The 23811-nt window shown below is 39.5% G+C and overlaps 1 protein-coding gene across 2 annotated transcripts in view; it reads left to right on the forward strand.

The window, feature by feature from the left end:
• The window catches only part of RPS6KA3 (ribosomal protein S6 kinase A3), a 42446-nt gene that overhangs the window by 1395 nt on the left and 17240 nt on the right, over positions 1–23811 (forward strand). For both annotated transcript variants that reach the window (XM_083439410.1, XM_083439411.1), the window contains exons 2-9: positions 8420–8476; positions 15093–15209; positions 17269–17350; positions 19444–19524; positions 21276–21355; positions 21875–21981; positions 22141–22178; positions 22365–22507. In XM_083439410.1, the coding sequence (XP_083295536.1) occupies positions 8420–8476; positions 15093–15209; positions 17269–17350; positions 19444–19524; positions 21276–21355; positions 21875–21981; positions 22141–22178; positions 22365–22507 (705 nt within the window). The remainder of the gene's footprint in view (positions 1–8419; positions 8477–15092; positions 15210–17268; positions 17351–19443; positions 19525–21275; positions 21356–21874; positions 21982–22140; positions 22179–22364; positions 22508–23811) is intronic.

The following is a 23811-nucleotide window of genomic DNA, read 5'->3' on the forward strand; positions in this document are numbered from 1 at the left end:
ATTTTTCCTCTCTCCACTTCATAAGGTGCAGCCCGAATACAACACCTTTGTGAAGCCAAGAACATCTGGGTTAGGTGGTTGTGGAGTGGGTTGCTGTCAGATTGTCAGATCTGTGGTAGAAACGGAAGGGTTGAATGACTTGGCAGCTTTTGTTCTTTTTGATGGTGTTCGGTTACTTTCCCCGGCTACTGTCTCTTCCTCCCTCCCTTCCCCCTCATTTTGACCGGATGCTCAACTTCCTCCATGTACAGGTCTGTAACCAGGCAGTAGGAACAGTTTGCACATGAGAGCAAGTTTTTTCTTTTCTCATTTTTAAAAGGGGAAGTCCTCATATCCTGCTTCCGCTGAAAGCAAGGCACCAATATAGGAACTGGTGGTCATCTGTCTCCATTCCCCCCCCCCCAAGTTCTCATGATCTAAGAAGTGATGTACTTTATGTAGTTGAAGCAGCATGCTTGTGGTTTGATCAAGTTTAGATAATCTAGCTTAATTAGTTGCTTTCAGGGTATGGTTCTGAGAAAACCTCTCTGCTGTTTCATCAAGTGGTTCCTTTTATTGGTAGTAATAAGGCGTTGTGATAATTTGGCATAATTAAATTACCCTGTTTCTAGTTTTGTTAAATCCCGACCTGAAGTATTTCGTTCTTTTTGACTTAGGCTGATAAGTAGAGCAACAGTATTTGTGTTTATAACACTTTGTTCCATAAAGAGTTTGTTTTTAAAAAAACCATTTGCCTCAGAGGTGTAATAACAATAAAGCACTTTAACTGTATTTCTACGGATGACGTATCATTGCAGCCTATTGAAATATATCAATTTCCCTATGGAGACAACCAGATAGTATGTCTAAATATTGTTCCAGGAGCTAAGCATAATGTTTGAAAGACACTTATGATCTGTGTTGTGCTTGTTATGTGCAGCATCTAAGAACATAAAAGCAACCCCACTGGATCAGACCAAATGTCTGTCCAGGCCAACATTCTTTTCTCGCCAGATGCTTATGGAAATCCCAGCGGCAGGACATGAGTACAACAGTATTTTCTATTCATGATCGTCACTGGCTGGTTTTCAGAGACATACTACTTCTACAGTGAAGATAGAATAAAGTCATTATGACTAGTAGATGGTCTTACTTTCCATGAATTTGTCTAATTCCCCTTTTAAAGCCTTTAACTATGAACTGTGTGAAGAACAGTTTGCACAATTTTATGCAGTTCTGTCATGTCCGTCCCCCTTATTTATAGCAGGGCAGTCAAACTTGTGGCTCAAGGACTGCATGTGGCCCTTGATGCCTTTTTGGGTGCCCCTCCACACCCCCAGGCCTCCTTTCCAAAGCATAAAAATGCATAGCATAGTAACAACCCCCCCAATAGATTGTTTAATTAGCCAGAGGCATTCCCAGCTATATCAAGGGTAGCCAGCATGGTGCCCTCCAGAAATTACTGGAGTACCTCCCTAGCCATTGTCCATGCTAATTGGGGCTGAAGGGGGTTGGAGCATGACTACATTAGCCCATGTCATTGGTGCCAGGATGCAGCATGACCACTGACTTCTCCCCAGCACCATCTACCAGCCTCTCTAGATGATGTATGACATTTGCAGTCTTCACACCAGGCAGGCAGGTCACAATGTGGTCTGCAGCCAAGTCAGAAACTTAGCTATTTTTGTTTATAATGATAAAATTGCCCACTTCCAGGAGTATCTGCTCATCCAGATAATCTTTCCAGCTCCACATATTCCTGATTGTGACTAGCCTTCGTGTAGAGATGTTATACGCTATGGAACCAATGCACTTATAAGGGGTTCAAACATATGGTATGCTGCTCCATGGAAGAAACTTCTAGGTAGATCCCATGTGGAAGAGTGCATCTTTCAAAAAAGTACTTTTGATGTGAAATAATTAAAAGTGTTTCTTCCCACCCTATTCTTTCAAGACAGTAGTGTGATTTAAATTAATGAATAAATAATAATATTGCTTGGGAATGCTTGTAGTGATAGACCTTGGTAATTAGGAACAATGCTTGTTTAAGACATGATTGTGACCCAAAAGCCTCTGGCTTTCTTTGCATAAAGAATTAAATATAGCCAGTTTCATTTGGTTAAGTGAAATTAATTAATTCTCAAAACTCCAGTCTGAGCTGCAACTAGAGTTGGTTATGAACATGAGAACAGCCCACTGAATCAGGCCAGTGACCCATTTGTCCACATCCTGTTCTCTCAGTACCCAACCAGATGTCTGTGGTTTCCACTAACTGATACCCAGAAACATACTATCTCTGACAGCAGAGGTAGAACATAGCCTTATTCACCAGGAATTTGTTTTACAGCCATCCAAGTTGGTGGCCATCGCTACCTCTTGTGGGAGTGAAATCCATAGTATAACTATTCATTGAAGGAAGAACTACTCTCGTTTGTCTGTGCTGAATCTTTCAACATTCAGCTTCACTGAATATGCCCAAATTCTAGTGTTCACTCATAAACTTTTGTCTATCCACTTTTTCCATAGCTTGCATAGATTTATACACTTTGATCATGCTGCCTCTTACTTGCCCTTTCTCTAAACTAAAAACCGCAACCTTTCCACATAGGGAAGTGGCTCCACCCTCCTCCTGATCATTTTGGTCTTATTCCTTGTCAGTCACGGCCAGTTCAGCCCCAGATAGGCGAAGTTAATTTTTTTTGTCCCAAATGCATGACACGCATCAAAAATGGATGTGGAGGGGGGGGGGAGAGATTATAACAGTAACTCAAAGCCATTTTGCTTAGTGGAATACAGGACAAAAGCACATTGTGTGGCTGGCTGGAGAGATGGGGAAAGTGTGCATTACTTTATTCTAAAACCTTCTAACTATATGTTAAGTGTTTTCATCCTTTAAGCATTTAATCATGGCTATAGTATTTGCTTATATCAAAATGTTTTAAGAAGGCAAATTGTAGTATTTAATGGTTTGAAGTGAGAATAAGTCCCTTTCTGAAAAATGGCTTCTTTGCCTTTTATTGAGACTGTCAGTAGGGAAAGCGCTGGTCATATTGATAGAGGGCTGGTGGTACCATAACCTATGCAGACAATTGTCTGTTATCAGATGGGGCTTGGAATCTGTTCCAGTTGCCCTTAAACTGTGTCTTTTCATACTTCTCATCTCTGGCGCACTTTCCTATTGTACTGTCATGGGTTGTGGTAAGCTGCTATTCTCACCACCAATATCCTTGCAACAACCTTGTGGAGATAATATGCCCTCCCAGCTGAAGCAAATAGCAAAGAAGAATGTGTACAGAGCTGTGTTGCAACTTTTTAAACTGACATTTTAAACAAACATGTATATGTTCCTGTAAAATGCCGGAAATGTAAACGAACAAGATGCTGTATTTGCAGGGTGGCATTGTGAGAGATTTCAGTTTCTTGCTTGAAGGTTATAGAATTGAAAACGCACTAGAATGTGCATTACCAGTTAATCCAATGATTTGCTTATGAATTACCTAAAAAACAGCATTTAAACCTACAAGGAACAATTGAAAAAATATGTTTGTTAATTTTTGAGAACACAGCTGTAAAAAGTAAGATGTACAAATCAATGAAAGAAAAATTTTCAAAAAACCTTAACTGTAACCATTACTGAGTGAAGTACGGAGGTTGTTTACATCATCCTCTTCATCTTCAGTTTTAAGAAATAAATATGGAATGAAAAATATGGAGCAGTAAGCAGTTTGAGAGAAACAACGATATAACTTAGGGATTCAGCCCAAAGCAGTTACCTAGGAGTAAGTTCTGTTGAAATTAACATGACTACTTCTGAGTAAATATGAAATTAACATGACTACTTCTGAGTAAATATGAATATAATTAGGCTGCAAATAGAAAAAATTGAAGCCCTTACTAATGGCTGTCTTCAGCGTTTTCCAAAAATATCTGGCTCATTGTAGTGATACATCATCTCTGCAATCTTAACTGCAGTTAGCCAAATTAACCTGTGCGCAAGCCACATTCAAGTGCGAGTATGCTGAGCTCTACTGTTTTGCAGCTTCAGGGAAACTACTGGCTTTGCATTATGTCTGAACCAGCACTCATAGCTTGCTTATCTCTCTCCCCCCCCCCCCCCCAGCACGATTGGGCAGTGGGCAACCAAGAAAAAAACTTGGCTTCAGATTGTAGTCTGTTTTGAGAGAAACAACCCACAAGCACTGGTTTGGAGAATTGGTAAGCCTGCCACTCCATGGTTTGTTTCCCTGACAGAGGAAGGGAGGAGCAAAGCAGGAGAGCTCAGTCTGCATGCACTTTCACGTGGCTCATGCATAGGCTAATTGATTACCTGTAGTTGTGCTCATTGTAAAGACAGTACAGTGGTAACTTAGGTTACAGACGCTTCAGGTTACAGACTCCACTAACCCAGGAATAGTATCTCGAGTTAAGAACTTTGCTTCAGGATGAGAACAGAAATCATGCTCTGGTGGCGCGGTGGCAGTGGGAGACCCCATTAGCTAAAGTGGTGCTTCAGGTTAAGAACAGTTTCAGGTTAAGAATGGACCTCCGGAATGAATTAAGTACTTATCCCGAGGTACCACTGTATTATTTACTGTGATATGTACATTGCTCTTAGTACAAAATTCATAAAAATGCTAAACGATACATATACCTACAAAATATCATTTTTCCTGTTAATGACCTTTGACCTGCATAGCTTTTACACTCAAATCTTTTACCAGAAAGCTTGCAAGATAAAATAAGTTTGCAATCTTCTTTGTATTGTAACTTGCATTATTTTTCCAATTATTTGTGTGTTTTCACACTGTGCAGTCAGGTATTTGAAATGCCAGATTACACCAGCAACTGTAATACTTGGAATTTTGTGATTTATCTTGCATTGAAACATCTAGACAATATTTTCTAAAATGGAAAACCATTGTAAATTGACTTATTTTTTACTTATTTTCTTCTACAACTTAGCATTTACTGATCCTGCCCCACTGCAATCTTTCAGTTGTTACTGATATAAACATGTTATACATCTATCTGTATCTGTTTTAGAGTAAAACTAATATGTGGTGATGAACACACCAGAGGGCTAAACAGTCTTTGGCAATGTGTCATTTTAGTACACTCATCCTGCTGGAGAAAATGACTGGCTATAATGAATCACCCTTCGCGACCAGCCCTTCACTAGTCTGATTTACTAGTCAAAATCATAAAACAGATTAGAGATCTGGTACATGCAGCTCCTTCTTGCTGGGTGTCCCCTTGTGAGCAAGAAAATTATATGTTGCTAAAAGGAATGTGGAATCATATAGAAGTTAGTGCAAATATGTGTTCCACGAGTTTTACTTGGAATACTAATGTTCCTAATGTGATAATGATGCTACACATTAAAAGTGTAAGGAATTGTGCTCTAAATTTTCTTCACACCCATTTAAATGTTTTTATATGAAATGAACTCTTGCTGGAGGAAAGCAGTATTTTAGTAGTCTGTAGTGTATTTTGATTTGGATTCACGAGGATGAGTAAGAGTCTGGTGTGTTTCTTTGGTTACCCAGACAACAAAGTGATAAGAAATTGTTAAAATATACATCTCTTGGTTTTGCGTCAGGTGGCGAAGGCTGCTTTGCCATCTTTGACATTGAAAGTTGGATAACTGCCTGGTGTAAGTAAGTGGAAATTAGTAAGTAGGGTCTGAAGAAAGAGGGAGAGTCATACAGAGGCTTCTGTTTGTTTCTGGGAAGGTGTTGATAAATGCAGTGCTTCTTATCTTTGGCAGTTCCCAGTGCCAAGTCACACTGAAATACACCCATCTTGATATTTTTTCCTTTAAAGTAGTGTCATCCTAGGAAGTGTTTTAGAGTAACTTCCTTTGAGCAGCCAAGTCTGGATGAGAAGTTGGTAGACAAATGCTGTGCTCCAGCTAACATGGCTGCTGCTTTAGTGCTGCTTAGATCCTTGAGCAGGGGTCAGCAAGGTTTACCTCGCCTGGGCTGGTTCACTCCAGCGAGATCCCTCCGTGGGCCAGATCGCATGTGTGAACTCACCCGCCTGCAATTTATGGCATCTACGTCTGCGCAAATGCGATTTCCGGCATCTGTGCATGCGCAGATGCAATTTACGGCACCACAGACACGAGTTCCCGTGCAGCGCCAGTTTAGCGCAGTGCATGGGGACTCACCCTGCAGGCAGCTTGGTTCAGGGCCGGCTCGGGGGCTGGTTAAACGACCCCCAACCCGTGGGCCTTAGGTTGCCAACCCCTGCCCTTGAGTGTGCAGGCTGGGGGAGCTTGCTCTCAACCTGTTATCCTATTGTACACAAATTATTTACCTATTTTATTTCCTGTATGTTTATACTGATCTTCAGGCAATTATTGTTTCCTAAAATGACTTTAAAAAGAGAGAGAGAAGTCTAGCCATCAGGCTTACAAATGACAAAGGCAAGACACACAAGGAAAGGAGAATAAAGGGAAAAGATCAGTGCTAGAAACAGAGATATGAAAGCTAGGAGATAAATGGCACCTTAAACCTACATTATGGGTACAACAACAGAATGTCTAGGCATGCTTTTTTATAACAAGAATACAAAGCTGAAAGAATGAACTGCAGCTAAAATATATCATTTTTCACATTTTCCCCTGCTCACCCATCTAATATTCTTAAGAGGGTCTCTTCTCCAGCCTTCGGAGAGTAGCTGGAAGTGGAGAGGCAGAAAAAGATCCTCCTTTCCTTCAGCTCTGCAGTTTTAATCTGAAGTCTTAGATGCAGTACTGCGCCCAGAGCTCAGAAACTGCTCACACTAATGAAATTCCCTATTACAAAATGCGCCTAGAACAATGGGAGCTTCGAACACTGGAAAATATAGAGGAGAGATATCAGTTCTTTAAGGCCAGAACAAAATAGTGAGACTGCTAGAGGGTACTAAAAGGAGCCAGAGGCCCATCTAGTCCAGCAGTCAGTTCTTGCAGTGGTCAACCAGATGCCTATGGGAAGGCCACAAACAGTTTTATCCAGGTTGGGCTGGATTGATCTTCTCTGCTGGTGTTCTTTCTTGAATAGCAATTAGTGTATTTTGTCCATTTGGCCACCGAATGGAGTCGGGGTGTTCTTTCCCCTTGCTTTTGCATTCCCAGGGCAGCAGGCAGTTGTAGCTCAGTGTTCCTTCAAGCAGGGAGTGGGGAAAGCATGCCCCTTGCAGCTGCTGCTTCTCTGGCTGAGAACTAGGGCCAGGTTAGACTTCCGATTGCCTTGATGTTACTCCTGGGAGGCAGGGGAGACAGTCTCTCAGTGGTCCTGGGTCCTCTGGGCAATGACAAAAGCCAAAGTGCGTTTTCCTTCTACTCCCCAGTCACAGGGCAACTCATATCTTTGTTTTTAGTACAAGATAGCCAACCATACAAGAGCCAAGATATGAAATAGATATGCAGTGGGTTGCACAGTAAAACTTGACTGATACTGTTTTAATGGATTCGATTTGCACATTGGCAAAAAAAAAAAAAAAAAAAGTTCTGAAGCAAGTAGCATACATCATTTGATTATTTTTTTAGGTGATATATATGAGAGGAAAAATCTTATGAGGCATTTTATCTTGCATAAGAGGGAAAGTCCCCTTAATATAGTACTTGCTGTCTTAATGGCCACTTTTAAAGTGGTTTATTGATATATCTAATTGATTAAGCATTGCAGTCCTATAATTCTATTCTTTATCTTCACTTCATAGTAATAGAACTTACATATTATTTAAAACACAATAATTTTCAATAGAGCTGCATCACATTTGCCATTGTCAAGGTCCAGTTTAAATGTTTGTTTTGTATGATGGGTTGTTGCCTTCCTCTTGCTTTTTGCAGATCTGTGGGCTTCTAGTCATAAGTGCTCTAAATAGTTAGAATTGTACACCTTATTTTCTTTCTGGAAAGTCCCCCCATTCACTGCCCAGTAAGACAGTAGTTGCAACCATCTTTTATAGTAATTGATACTGGCAAATAACTTTGAGTTTTATCCAATGCTAGTCCTACTCAGAGTAGACCAGGGGTCAGCAAACTTTTTCAGCAGGGGGCTGGTCCACTGTCCCTCAGACCTTGTGAGGGGCCGGACTATATTTTGAAGGGGAAAAAATGAATTAATTCCTATGCCCCACAAATAACCCAGAGATGCTTTTTAAATAAAAGGACACATTCTACTCATGTAAAAACACGCTGATTCCCGGACCGTCTGCAGGCCAGATTTAGAAGGCGATTGAACTGGATCCGGCCCCCAGGCCTTAGTTTGCCTACCCATGGAGTAGATTCATTGCTGTTAATAGACATGACAAACTTGGGTTCATTAATTTCAATTGTTATACTTTGGGTAAGACTTAGTTGAATACAACCCATTGTTTTGTTATTTTTAATAAGATGTAGAGAAATGTTTCTACTTTAGTTGCTTTATGAACCCCCTTTCTTTTTTTGCAGAATGGCCAACAAATCATGGATGAGCCTATGGGAGAAGAAGAGATGAATCCGCAGTCAGTAAGTAAAACCTGAGTGTTGGCATGTTGCCTGGACAGTCTCAGGCTATGGTGTTTGGCCAACTAGTATGCATGCACATATTCAGGCCAAAAGCAAAATCAAGCACTAGTTACAAAGTTCTTACAATGACTGGCTGGAATAGAGAGGAGGAACCGAAAATTGCTGGGGTCTTAGCTGAGCCTATGCTGTCACCTTGCTTCCCTTCTATCCCTGCCCCCAATTGCATCCTGAAAGAATGCCTATGACTATTGCCATATGGCTGTTGAAGGAAAAGAAACGGCTGATGGAGCTGGCTTCTCAGCAGAGCTGATGAAGTAGTAGTGGCTCTTCTAGTTAGAATGGCTGTATCCATTGACTGCTGCCGAGTTACTTCATTTTTTATATCAGTTTTGTGGTACTTGTATGGAATATAATATGCCTAAATACATGTTTGGCTTGTGGCAATAGAATAAAAAAAATGTATTGCATTAAATTTAAACTTTAAGTTTGGAACATGGTCCTCAGTTCTTCTTCTTGTAAACTATTATCAGAGGAAGGCGGTACTTCCCAGGCATTTAACTGTGCAGTGTTATACATCCCTACTCAGAAAAAAAAGAGAGAAGTGTTGCCTTGATATGAGAACTGTAATCTTGTGCTCCTGAGGGAAGTTGTTATCATATGAAATGCATTGGACGTTTTTGTTCCACTAACACTATTACTATTCATAAAGATTGATCTTTCAACGGTTTTTTGAGACTTTGCTGCCTCTTTTGCTTCCTTTGTTCTTGTTCTTTTTAGTGCTGCCCTTCTCCTCCCCTTTACTTACTCAGATGTAAGCCGCAGTGACTGTGTATCGGGTTGCGGCATAACTAGTTTGTAAGTCCTGTTTATCTTAGGAGAACTCAACCTTTGTTCCATAACCCATTGAGGAAAATGAATTCTAGATAATTCCCTGACTTCAGGAGTAGAGGAAAAAGAAATTATGTGCAGGATGAATTTATGCCAGAATGTGTTTCTTAAAACCACAATATTATCCAGGAACCTGTACTGTGTTACTGTGGGCCAATGGAACAAGGTTACTTTTTATGTAAGTTCATTCCTTACATAACAGACTTAAAGTTAAGCTGAAGTGTTCTCACTGAAAGTAGGAATCTTCCACGTGTCCTGGTGAACTGTTCACCAACCTAGGGTACTGTTCTAAAGTTGCTCCAGTCCTTCATGAAGAGCAGACCCCAGAAAGTGGTTATAGGAGATTGCTATTTTGATTAGTAGAGGACCACAAGACCCCCCAACCCTCTAGAGCAGATTTTGAGGGGGGGGGGGCTGCAATGGGATGAAAGAAAGTTGTTGTGTAAGTGGTTATTGTGTTCTTCCCATGCACAGACAACATTGGATTCAGGCTAAATTATAATAATGTTTTGGTCAAATGCATGATAGCAGGTAAGAAATAAATCAAATAGACATTTCAAATCAGTTAGATATTTCAGTGCCAAGAATTCCAGAAAGTGGTGCCACCACCAAGATGTAATTAAAATGATACGAAAGATTGGGAGGGAGATATTTTGGTCAGTTTTCTTCTGCAGCCCTCCCCACCCCCACCCTACCTCCCATGTTGTCCTAGAACAAATATTGGGAATGTGGGAGGGGAATCACTCGAAATTGTTTAGCTCTCCATTCTATTGATGGATGACTGTGCTGGATCAAAGAGACAAGCACAAAGATAAAATCATACATTCTTTACTGCTGAATCAAAGACATAAACACTTGTCTGAGTTTTCACCATAATTAAAAACAAATAATAATTTTACCTAGAAAATATTAGAATTTTCCCAAACCAGTTGTTTATAAACCAGATAGATGTGTGAAATCTATTCTCTGACATTCATAAAAGAACTTAACACTTTGCAGATTCTTGACAGAGTTTAGCAGGATATGCCAAGAACTTCTTTACATATGTAACATTCTGGGATGGAAAGGGGCCAGAAAATCCATTTAGATCTATTTTCAACTTGAGATGTTATGATAAAGTGAAGGAGAATAGAAAGCAGCACATCTGTCATTAATGGCTACTTAAAGGCCTGTAAAATTTCATGGCTCTGGTTAGAATATTTGTGGGGAGGAGTGCTCCATATTTCTCTCTCTAACTTCTACCCTACTTACTCTGATATACGTTACTTCAGTCCCTATATGCATGTCCATTCAACACCCCCATTACTCAACTCTTCTGTTAAAGAGACTTATAGTGATCAAAGTGGTCAAAAGACATTGTCTTTTTCCAAAAGCAAGAGTCCCAAGTTGTTGTGGGGAGGCAATATGCAGTGGTGGCCTATGGTTTTGGAGATTCTGGGCAAGAGAGTCATTTGAGTCCCTTAAAATTATGAAAGCAAATCAAACATAAAATTTCTCTTAATTCTTTTTATTCTATCCAAAGGAGCCCTGAGCAACAAGCAACAGGTGATAACAATTCCTTAAAAAAACTTACCCCCCCCATCCCTACTTTACTCAAACCTCTGCTGTTCTTTGTTTAAAGTAGCCTCTTTTTTTCCTTTCAGTGTTCCTCGCTTCTTGCTTCTTCTACTCTTCAGCAGATTCATGTATGTGACAGATATACAAAGCCCTCAGATAATCCATAGTACCTTCACACAGTGTATTTCACTCCTGGTACCATGTATTTACTTCAACATTAATTTCCAGATCTAACGTAATAATTTAGAGCATGTTTTATTAACAAGCAAACACCCTACAGTCATACAAAGTTCCAGATCTAACGTAATAATTTAGAACATGTTTTATTAGCAAGCAAACACCCTACAGTCATACAATATACATATAACACTCATCAACTGAATTTAACATTCTCCAACTGAACAAGCTAACTGATAGGCTTGCTCTTAAGAGTCTATTCATTTTAAAGATTCAGTAACATGATGGGCTGTGTGCAAAGTGGGGTGCAGATTAGGAGAGAGGATGAGGCATAGAAGTGGGGGTGGCCTGTGTGCAAGGGTGAGTTGAAAAAGGTAAGAAGGGGAAGGGGGGAATATCAACTAAGCAAAAGGGTTTGCAAAACAATGATGGAAAAGGAGGCATGGGAATGGGGTTGAAAATGAAAGCAGGGACATGAAAGGACCTGAAGAATAGGAGGGGATGGTGGCTTTCTAGTTGGATGGAAAGGATATTTAGTAGCAATGTGTGGGGCAAGATAGGTGCAAGAGGCTACCATGGGATGGTTTGTGTGCAAGGGGGGTGGTTGCGCAAAAACGGGGAAGCAGGCGGTATAGGCTTGTGGGTTCAGGTGAAAACAGGTGCGAAGGGGGCTGCAGATTAGAAGAGAGAAGTGGCTTCAGAGATGGAGCTGGGAAAGTGAAAAGTGAGCTCAGTAGTTGCATGGAGTAGGAAGGGGAAGCTCTAGTGGTTATTGTGGGGGGAATGGGAATAGGGTTGGTTAGTGGAGTGAGCAGGGTTGCAGCCCCTAGTATGACAAATATCCATGCTTGTGATTGGTGCATGTGTGGGAAGATGGTTTGGTACGGGGTAAGAACTCAAGAAAAGCCCAGTTGGATTAGCCCAAAGATCTTCTTTTAAGCATTCTGTTTGCTGCAGTCAGTTGATTTCTTCTGAGAAGCCCATAATAAGTCAGCAAGGCTATACCCCTTACCCCACTATTTGTCCTCAGCATCTGGTGTTCAGAAGTACACAACAACTGTTCCATTTAGCTTTCGTTTTATGTTGGTTCTATTTGTTTAAACATTGTTAGCCACCCTGGACTCCCTTTGGAGGAAGAGTAGGACATAACGACATCTGTTAGCCACATTGTTGTTATTGTTAACTCTATCCTCCATAAATATGCTTAATTATTTTAAATCTATCTTAAGCAATGACTTCATCTTGTGGTGGTGAAACACCATAGATTAATAATGTGTTGTATTAAGAACGTCCTTCTTTTATGTCCCCTGAATCTGCTACCAATCAATCTCACTGGATGATGCAGAAGTTAGTATTCTAAAGATAGTATTCAGCTAAGTTTTACTCAGAGTAAACCCACTGAAAGTAATGGACCTGAGTCATCTTAATTTCAGTGGGTTTCGTTTGAGTACAGTTTAGTTTACTACCACCCTAACGTGAGGGAGAAAAATTCTGTGCCTACTTTTCCTGCATGATGCATAATTCTATAAAACCTGACTAAAGTGCACTGAACACTTTATTTCTTATTTATTTCATAGAATCTGTAGATTATAAAAAAAACCCGTAAAGTGGTTTACAAAAATGATAAAACAATAAAGATAACACACAAAAAAGTACAGCCAGTGTGGTGTAGTGGTTAAGAGCGATAGACTCGTAATCTGGGGAACCGGGTTCGCGTCTCCGCTCCTCCACATGCAGCTGCTGGGTGACCTTGGGCTAGTCACACTTCTCTGAAGTCTCTCAGCCCCACTCACCTCACAGAGTGTTTGTTGTGGGGGAGGAAGGGAAAGGAGAATGTTAGCCGCTTTGAGACTCCTGAAGGGGAGTGAAAGGCGGGATATCAAATCCAAACTCTTCTTCTTCTTCTTCTACAACATACAGAATGCTAAAATGTTTTGAACATACAGAATGCTAAAATGGCAATAGAGTAGACTAAAACAAATCTCAGGCAAACTTTCTAAACATCTGGGTAGGTTTATCTAAATAAGAATGTCTTCAGCACACGCCAAAAAAACACTACAGTGAAGGGGCCTGTGTTATATCAATAGGCAGGGAGTTCCAAAGTGTCGGTGCTGCTGCTGTACGTGTAGGGAAGGTGCTCCAATGCCCTTGTCACCTTGTTTGACCTCTTCTGTACTTTTCTAGCTCTTTTTGAGATGGGGCTACAAGAACACGACTGTATGTGGCTTTCTAAATTTGGCCGCACAATAGATTTATTTAGGGCACAATCTAATACACATGATCCCTGAGCGCAGTGGCGTAGCGTGTGCAGGGGTGGCCGGCCGCACCGGGCGCAACATCTGGGGGTTAGGGTTAGGGGGCGCAAATCCACAGGTTAGAGGGTGCAAATTACTTGCCTTGCCCCGGGTGCTGACAACCCACGCTACGCCACTGCCTGAGCGTGCTGTATACAGTAATTTATTATCTCTGAAATTATACAATAACATTTCACTTCCCTGTTGTCATCGTGTGTATACTCTGCATCATGCCAGCAAGGAGAATAAAGCCAGCTGCTGAAAGCATAGCAATTACTCAGTTTCACTGTTGTGAAATACAGAAGCAGCAAATATATTTTTCTTCCACACACATAGCTGCTTTCTTCCATGCTCCTTTATTACATCTGCTGTCCTTCCTTTAGTTCAATTTACTTGAATTATTACTGTTCTTCTACTTCTGACTGTTGCTTCTAACACATGGCTCTTTTAATTCTCCTTCCCCGCGCAGCCACGTCTTACGTTCTGTTCAGGATGTGAACGGGGCTCCGGAACGGATCCCATTTGCATCCCGAGGTACCACTGTAATACAATCCTAAAACTCCTTTTATGTATAGGAAAAGCTTTGCCTACTGTGTAGCAATAAAATGTATAGTGAGTTGTGGCCAGGTTCAAGTCTCCACTCAGCCAGGAGGTTCAATGGAATAAGCAAGGCACAGTGGCTCGGTCTCACCTACCTCTCAGAAAGATGGCAATGATAAAACTGATAATTCAATGCATGTTACCCTGCCTGATCTCTTTGGAAGAATGGTTAGATATAAAAGTGACCAATTGTTGAGAATAAACTATTTGATGTAATTAATTCTTTTCTTTTTACTTTGTGTATTAAATAATCCTATAAAATCAATACTGCTTATGGAGGCTAGTAGCAATGCTTTGAGAGAGTTGAGCAGAGACCCATTATGGTTTTGGAAGCCCTTCCTCTTCAATGCATGAACCACCAGTCAGTTTGCACATAATACACAATCAGGAAAGGAAGAAGCCCAAGAGGCTCACACTTCTGCTTTTCCTGTAAATGTCTATGGTGGGACTTGCAGATACTTGCTGCAGTGACATCCATAAGTCCCCACCCCACCCCTTAGCAAACAACACTAGGAGCAGAAGTGAGTCACTTTTCTCCTGCTTTCTCCCCTTTTTTATAATGTGTGAATTAGCTCTTAGACAAGACAGCTGAAGCTGCGATTTTGAAGAGTGACTAGAGCTGTTCCTGTACTGACTACATGCTATATTGAGAAACAAGCAAAATGTTGAAGAAACATTTTAAAAGTGGCATACAATAATGACCTAAACTTAGTATTTTTACTAGGTAGCTGAATATGCCAGATGACTATTTTCCGCTTTTTATTTTCTTAATTTGGAAAAAAGAAACTGTTCATAACTAAGCTTCCTTCTGTTATTTTGTATTTCCCTACTCTATAAAAATCTGGCAGTTTGGTATCTTTCATTCCTCAGTTGGTGGTTTTCCCAAACATGAAGAAAACCAAACTTTTGTGGAAATTCTACATTCCTGTTTTTCCTAGTGGTACCAACATTGGACTTAATGAATATATATTTTTCTTCGTTGGCTTTTATCCATTACAATTGCTTTCATCTGTGAATAGTTAAATACCAGCCTAGGATGAATATTCCAGGCATGAATTCCAAACATAAAAATGAGAGCTTTATTCTTGTTTTCTTTGCAGGAAGAAGGCAATATTAAAGAGATTGCAATAACATATCACGTCAAGGAAGGACATGAAAAAGCAGACCCTTCACAATTTGAACTCCTTAAAGTGCTAGGACAGGGGTCTTTTGGAAAGGTAAGACGGACCTCTGGAATTGATACCAGCTGTCATGGTGCTCAGATGGCTTGCCTGAGCCAGCACTAACCAGAATTCCTAAAATAGATGCTCTGTTTCTGTAATACCACCTCTTGAATCTTTTGTTCTAATCTCCTTAATTGTCTCCTAGTTTGCTGCCCTAGCTCGCATTCATATATGCAGGAATACTTCTTGTCATATTTTTTCAGTGAACAGTATAAATTAAACATATTTTTCACTAGATCACCTTAATATTTATGCTGTGGAGGGATATTCAGTTTTAGTCATTCTCAGAGTAAACCCACTGAAATAATTCTGGTTGGTCTACTCTGAATATCACTAGAATCCAGCCTCACCCTATATCTTTTCAAGGATGAATTAAAGCATGCACATATTTTGTATCTAGTTCATATTTTGACAGTCTTCAATGTGTCAGTGACGAAAACCTATATATTCTTGACCTACGTCCATCAGCATTAAAGCAACTAAAAGCATTGGTCTCTGAGCAAAATGAAATTTGCTTTAGTTGCCTATTTTAATACTTCGACACAATTGGAAGGAAACTTGCATTTCTTGAACTAAGGCATATTTCTAGGATTGCCATGGTAGTATGTGGTGTTGATTTTCTTTTTCAGAGTTAGACGCTTAACATAAATTTTCCCCTCAACTGTGCAAATATTCTACTGAGCATTGTGTAGTATAAAAGTATTGTAGGGTTTGAAGGGACCCCAAGGGTCATCTAGTCCAGCCCCTTGAACTGCAGGAACATGCAGGTAGTCCCTATGGGGATTGAACTTGTGACCTTGGCATTATCAGCACCACACTCTAACCAGCTGAGCTAACTACCACTCACAGAATTCTGTGGCCAAAGATGAGCACAGTGGTACCTCTGGTTAAGAAATTAATTCATTCCAGAGATCCGTTCTTAACCTGAAACTGTTCTTAACCTGAAGCACCACTTTAGCTAATGGGGCCTCCCGCTGCTGCCGCGCCGCCGGAGCACAATTTCTGTTCTCATCCTGAAGCAAAGTTCTTAACCCGAGGTACTATTTCTGGGTTGGCGGAGTCTGTAACCTGAAGCTTCTGTAACCACTGTATTTTGCAACAACACATTTTCTTCATTCAACATTTAAATGCAAAAAAGGTCTGAGTGGCCGCCTTTAAATAAAATCCTCTTGACTAAGGGCTCAGTCTAAGTCTATGACCTGCCACGGGGGGTGAGCTGGGCAGAGATTCTCCCTCAGCCTGCAACACCTTCACTGATGCTGGGCTCCCTGTTCACCCCCCAACAAACTTCTGACTTGCTGTAAGCTGTGAGATGTCTGTAAGTGGAGTGTTCCAGGGAGGGCAAGTGGCTGAACTGATAGGGATTCCCTGGATCCTGAGCCATCTCCACTGCCATCACTTGATGATATCTAGCCAGACGGCTGTGCTTTTGCCCTGACCAGCATGAGCAATGAGGCTGCAGATGTAGCAGTGACTCTGCAACTGTCCGGCCAGGGTTTGGCTTGCTCTGTTATTCACTGCTGTTACCCTTTCAAGGAATTTGGTTTGATAAAAGACTGTTCAATCTTATTTATGACGTTGGCATCCAATTTCCTCTGCTCCTTGCACTTGGTTTCTGTAAGTTACTGGTAGGAAGTGTACCCTCCTTCTAGTCTAGTAGCCTTGCTGTAGCAAGTGAAATACTTAGTGAGTTAGGAATGTGAAATTATACTGAAAGTGCACCTGTTTTTATATAATTGGGGCCAGAGTCTTATTCACATGCAGCTTTTTAAAAGTATGTAGAGAAGTGGAATTGTGTGAGAAGTGGAATAATGCCTACCTTACTGTTTGCATTTAACAAAGGTATGTTTGTGTAGCATAGATGCTCTCAAAATCAAGGATAAAGATTAGAGATATTACATATTGGGACTTGAGATATGACAGGCGTTCACGCATGCAAGCATGCCTGGGTATGTGAAATTGATGTTTCTGTATGTGCACAGATATGTTCTTACCCTGGGTCTGTTCAATGTGTGTTGGATCTTTGTAATAGAATTGTTTCATGTGTATACAGGTATTCCTTGTAAAAAAAATCTCAGGATCAGATGCAAGACAGCTGTATGCAATGAAGGTGCTAAAAAAAGCAACACTCAAGGGTAAATTACATGATTTCTTTAAATATAATTGTTTTAAGAATAATATATTGAAACATTGTTGCAAGAGACTGGCAGTGCAATGAGATGTGGTGGAGGAGCTGATAGTAAAAGGAAGGTGCTAGAAAAATCCTTTTGTCTGTCTGTCTGAATCTGGCAGTTGTGCGATGAAGGACTACAGGAACTAAGAATTCAAACAATTGCATTTTCTAATGTTGACTTGATGGCTGAGCTACATAATCTTGGGAGAACTTTAACCCCGTGCCCTTTAAAAATGAGAGCACTTCATATATTCAGGGCAATACAATCCAACTGGAAAATATATATATATTTAATTATTTATATAGCCCCATCAAGAATGAGATTTTGAAAAGTAACTGCATATGTGAAATAGTTGGAACCCATTGAGGCACTTTCATGCACTTGATACTTGCTCATATTTAGACAACCTTGCTTTTGTTCCCTGGAATCTGCACCTAAATTTAGATGACTCTGCATCTAAATTTACACACGGTGGTGTCTTTTTCAATCACCTATTTGTCATGGGTTTTGCTTATTAGCTCTTTTTCTTGTACTTTTTTTTACATTATGAATGCTTCTAAACATTTTGCTATGCATGTTTGCTGGGAAATAAGACCTGTTTGGTTCACTGATACTTTATGGTTGTGAACAGTCCAGAGGTCTGCAGGTATAGGGTGGTATACAAATTTAATAATAAGTAATAAATTATTACTAATAATGTTAATCTTAGGGTTGGGCTATACATGAATATAGCCTGCGTTTGGAAGCTAAAAATACATATCCACCATAAGATAGGGTGTATGGCACTGAATATTTTCCCGGTGCAACAGTTTTACAGGCATCTTCATGTGGACTATGTTCACATCTTGATGGTTTTGCTAGAATGAGTGCTTAGAAACAATAATTGTAAATAGAGCAAATAGAATTTGAATGCACTTAGTTTCTTGGCTCCGGTTTTAGAATTCGCACTCATAATGTAAATTCAGTACTCTTGCTTTATGCAACAGATGCCTGATTTCTTTTTGCAAGTTTTTTTATTGCATAGTATGTATTTAGTGACAGACAATGGAAAATTGTCAGGGTGATGAATTTGCTAGTTGTTGAATAATATATACTACAAATCCTTCCATCAATACTTAGACACTGGAATAAAGTTATGGTGATCACCCTTTTTGGAAAATATGCTAGAAATTGAGAAGAAAGTCATTGAGAGCTACAGTAAAGTACCCTACAGTACATATTTTTCGCTCTATAAGGCACACTTTTCCCCTCCTAAAAAGTAAGGGGAAATGTGTGTGCGTCTTATGGAGCGAATGCAGGAGGGAGAAGGGCTGCCCAAGGGAGCCTTCATCCCCTGCCTGGGAGAGCCTGCATGCGGCTATCCCATAAGCAAGGACAGCAAGCGGGATCACTGCGCAGCAATCCCGCTTGCTGTCCTGGCTTCTGGGATTCAGAATATCCCCCCCCCCCCCCCCCGTTTTCCTCTTCCAAAAACTAGGTGTGTCTTATGATCCGGTGCGTCTTATAGAGCAAAAAATACAGTATATATTCAACCCCATGGTACTTTGGTATGATTGTTGACTTAGGTAAGCCAGGGTCTATGCAGCAGGGGGGTATGAGCATAGGCAAGCCCAATGTTTTTCCTACTCAGATCCCAAAATTGTATTTATAAATTTGGTTCTAGAGAGGTGAGAGTATAACTCTGCTAACACAATGAGGCCTTCCTGGCACCCCCATACTACACCCCTCTGTGCCCTACAATCCGCTCATAAAGGTTGAGGCACCACCTGAAACTGGGCATGGGGTCTCCAGCAGGATGTGGACTTGAGAGAATTTTGTAATACTTCCTCGCACAACGGAAGTGCCTTTCCATTGGCACAAGCCACTTTTTGATCCATAACATTGCACTCTTAAAACTTTATTTTTCATTACATTTTGTACAGTGAAAATGGTTCTTGAAAACTTTGACATTGCGTCCACATATAATGGATATAAAACTGAAAAACAATAGTCCATATACATAATTAAGTGGGTAGTATTCATTTGCACTAAATGTTGGTCAACATCTCTTATAGTTCGCGATCGTGTTCGGACAAAAATGGAGCGTGACATTTTAGTAGAGGTTAATCATCCCTTTATTGTCAAGTTGCATTACGGTAAGTTTAATAAGCATCCTAAATTGCTAAAGTAAATATTGCTAGTTACTGGTAACTATGATATTTCATACGTATTTGCCATTTATAAAATCCTGATACCTTCAAATAAAATATAGCAAGTTCTGTTGAGACCCAACCTACCATCTTGTACCCCTGTACAAGTCAGTTTGCATAACTGGCATTTGTTAAAGCAGTTAAGTGTATAGGAGATTTCATCCATACTATTCATTGCAGAAAATCACAAAAAGACAAATGCTACATTTTGAAGCTTAATCATCAGTAAAGATCAGTTTCTGAACAAATGTAATTTTTGACATTCCTTTAACTTCCCTAGTGTTAAATTTTAATATATTTTTAATTATGTAAATATTTTCATGTTGTAAGCCACCTTGAGTGTGGCATAACTATGGAAAGGCCTCATAAAAATATACAATGATATTGTTAGTTTAAATTAATTTACCTCCCTAAGGGTTCATTTTCAGCTTTTGAACAACTTACTGATTTCAGTACTGTTTTGGCAGTTTTCTCACCTATTTAGTTAATTAATACAAGAAAGAAAAAGAAATACTCTCTTATAGAATATGTCAGCTATACTTTCTTTTTAAGCATTGGCCAGAACAGAACATACTTAGGTTTTATTTACCTGAGATTTACCCAGTCCTGTTTTTAAAGGGGTGCTTTGCATTTTGCATATCTCTGAGGCGATTAAATTTTAAATTTTAAGAAGCAATCCACTCTTTACTTTTTCTGTTAAAGAAAAATATTCAATATTGAGGTGGAAGGGGTGGAAGCTTTGATGCTGTTCTCCAGTGGGTGATCTGGAACTTTCTTGTTGCTGAATGTAAGTTACAAGTGGCCAGATCTATAATACATTTGGCACTGTCCAGCAGTTTAAAGTTTCAGTAGTCTGGATAACATGTGCTTTGGCAATGTGAGGTCATAGGGGTGGAGGTGAGCAGAAGAAGTAATTTGCTTCTAAAAAAAATAACTTCAAAAGCAACTCGACAGAATCCTTACAATTCCACATACCAAATGTGCACAGTGTCTATTTTCTTCAATACCTATCACTTGCATAGTACATACAAAACACAGAGCAGTTTTGCATTAAAGCGTCAAATATCTCATAACTTCTAAAAACTTTTTTGAATGCATAAAATACATATGAATCTTAACATTGCTGTGGCCAAGATAAAAATTGCTTTGCGTGCTAGTTTTGATCTGTATGCCACAAATATGATACACGCTGTATAGAGTAGAATATAGTTGATAACTTTGTGCTCGTGGAAGAGCTTTTAATCCAGTGGAGGGTGTCCCCTAATGGAAGATGGAGGGAGGTATTTCTTGCTGATTTCCTTGTGCCCCTGCAGCGGGCAGTGTCAGCTTCAGAAAGTTGGGGACTCCTCCAGATCAGTGTGGATGATGGCATGGCAGGTGTGGGGAATAGAGAGAACTGGAAAAAATTGCATCCCTTCTTCTTTCATCGAGAGATACCACAGCTGGATCTAAAACCTTTCTGTGACTCTATCCATAATGTATAATAAGCAAAGATGTTCATTTTAATGTTGTTTGAAAAATCATAAAACATAGTAATAGCTAGGGTGCAGCATTGCATTTTAATACTTTCTTGAACAAACTTTTTAATGATCCAGCATGATAAAACAATATCTTTGCAATAATAGTAACAGTCAATAAGTGCCTACATACCCAAGAACATAATACTTTTATTAAAATAATGTTGATTTCCCCCTCAGCTTTTCAAACAGAAGGGAAACTATACCTTATTTTAGACTTTCTCAGAGGAGGAGACTTGTTTACACGCTTATCCAAAGAGGTAAATGTTTCATATATTGTTGTCACAATTCTGAATTCTATTAATAGAGGTTGTGTTTATTTTATGGAATGTGCTCAAATGTTCAGGGAAATATTTGCCATGATTTCTTAATTAATTGTACCAGTGAATCTAAATTACTTTACACTGCATGGTCTATGTTCATACATCTCTTCTCTTCTGTCTCTTCTTTCTTCCCTTTTGCTTTCCACACTTAAACATTTTGGAGGGTGGGGAGTGGGGGAATAGAGATGTAACAAGTGTACTGCTGAATTATCCTTGGACAGCTGATATAGAAATGCACCCATCAGAATTCAAAGTCTGTTGCATTAATATGCACTTACTTGACAGTGCAAGTGACTTTTATAAACATGTTTATATACACAACTATAAACACTTATATAATTTTTAGTTTTCAATTTAAGTTTAAACTGGGGGGGGGGGACTCTCCAATATTTTCTAATCATAGAAACTGTTGCTCTGTATTAACTTTAGACAAGTATTATGCATTTTCTCTTCTAGGTGATGTTCACAGAAGAGGACGTCAAATTCTACTTGGCTGAATTAGCACTTGCTTTAGATCATTTGCATAGTCTTGGAATAATATACAGAGATCTAAAACCAGAAAAGTAAGAACCTTTTATTTTGAATATGATAGAAATACCATATTCTCTCTCTAGATTTTTAATCCCCCCAGTGTGCTCTCTGACAGTCATTATTTGTTGTAAAGAAAGTCAACATAACTATGTTTCAAACAATTAAAAAACAAGCTTTTTCTTTTTTTATAGCATATTACTTGATGAAGAAGGACATATTAAATTGACAGGTAAGTAAAAACAAACTTCTACTACATAAATAATTTGTAGATAGTTTTCTTTTAGTGTGATAAACAGCACTAGAGAGGGGAAATGAAATTATGCTGGTGAAACACATGCAAAGTATAAAGAACCTGTTTTCAAAACTTTGCATATTCTCATAAGATTACTAAATTCATTGTGCTTTCTTTCTCCAGATTTTGGTTTAAGCAAGGAGTCTATTGATCATGAGAAAAAAGCGTATTCCTTCTGTGGAACAGTAGAATATATGGCCCCGGAAGTGGTTAATCGGCGGGGGCATACACAGAGTGCAGACTGGTGGTCTTTTGGAGTGTTAATGGTAGGTTTCTGATGAACTGAAAGTGGTGGTAGAGTCTCTTGATCCCCGATCCTTGGCTCATTTACTTGGGGGTAAATTTCATTCATTTTAAATGTAAATACTTCAGAAGTAGCAGTTTCTAGTCCAGAAAATAGTAGGAAAGAGAAGAACTTCATGCTTTCAGTGGTAGTATTACTGTATTTTTCCATGTATAAGACTAGTTCCCCCCCCCCCAAAAAATAATGTCATCAATTAGGGGGTGTCTTATCCACGGGGCCATCTCCCCCATTTTCTTAAATCTGAGCCCCCACAAAATAGGGGGTGTCTTATACATGGGGGCATCTTATAGATGGAAAAAATACGGTATTTCATTCTGAAAAAGATGTGCAGCTCCTTATCCACAACCTTTTTTCATCAAACACAAAAAATTAAAAACCAAGGCCAAATAGCTCAAGCTGCTTCTGTCACTCTTGTCTGCAATTTACAAAGCCACCACTGGGTTCTACAATATTTTGGTTACAGTATTTCATAGGTGCATAAATACCATTAGACTATGATGGACTAAATACTGCCAGTACCTATAGTTGAATGCAATCAAGACAACACAGAGAAGTAATCCCTGGTCCGACAAAACTATAAATAATATAAATCTTAAAAACCACAGCATATTACAAAATGATTTTAATTTAAGCTTACTATCAAATGTTTTAAAGCAAAACTGAGATGTTTAAAATGCAACCCATTATTTACAAAGAATGGCTTTGATTTTTTTTCAGTCATAAAGGTTGATACAAGAAGTAGATCCTATAGAAGTTGATACAATTGCATAGTAAGAATAACAAATAGATTTACAAAAAAAGACTTCTTACTTTATTGTAAGTTTTAATATTACTGAGGATGGAAAGTACTTAGCTATCTTATCAATAACTTTTCCTGAGACTCACCATTTAAACAGTAATAGATCAGAATTGCAGCAAGTCATCCACCTAGAGTAACTAAAAAAAGAATCTGTCCTCCCTGGGCACCTTGTACAACTTGCAGTTCAAAAAAGTGACCCACAGATTCTTTCTACCTGGGTCCATAGGGACAAATACATTCCTTAAGTGGAATCTTTGCAGATCAGCCAGTTGAAAAAGCAGAGGGCAGGTTTTATTTTTTGTACAGTATTTTAAGCAACTTGGTTCTGTTTTTAAGGGTCCTTCCTTTCAAACATATCAGTTTCTAGATGGAACAATTTCCCCTCTCCCCACATGCTGTTCTGGAGGTTCTCCCAACGCCCCTTCCTGAGCCAATTTCAGGAGGTGGGGCCACATAGGGGGAGGGGA

The sequence above is a fragment of the Podarcis tiliguerta genome (assembly GCF_965153285.1).
Source record: "Podarcis tiliguerta genome assembly, chromosome: 4".
In the NCBI taxonomy this organism is placed as follows: Eukaryota; Metazoa; Chordata; class Lepidosauria; order Squamata; family Lacertidae; genus Podarcis; species Podarcis tiliguerta.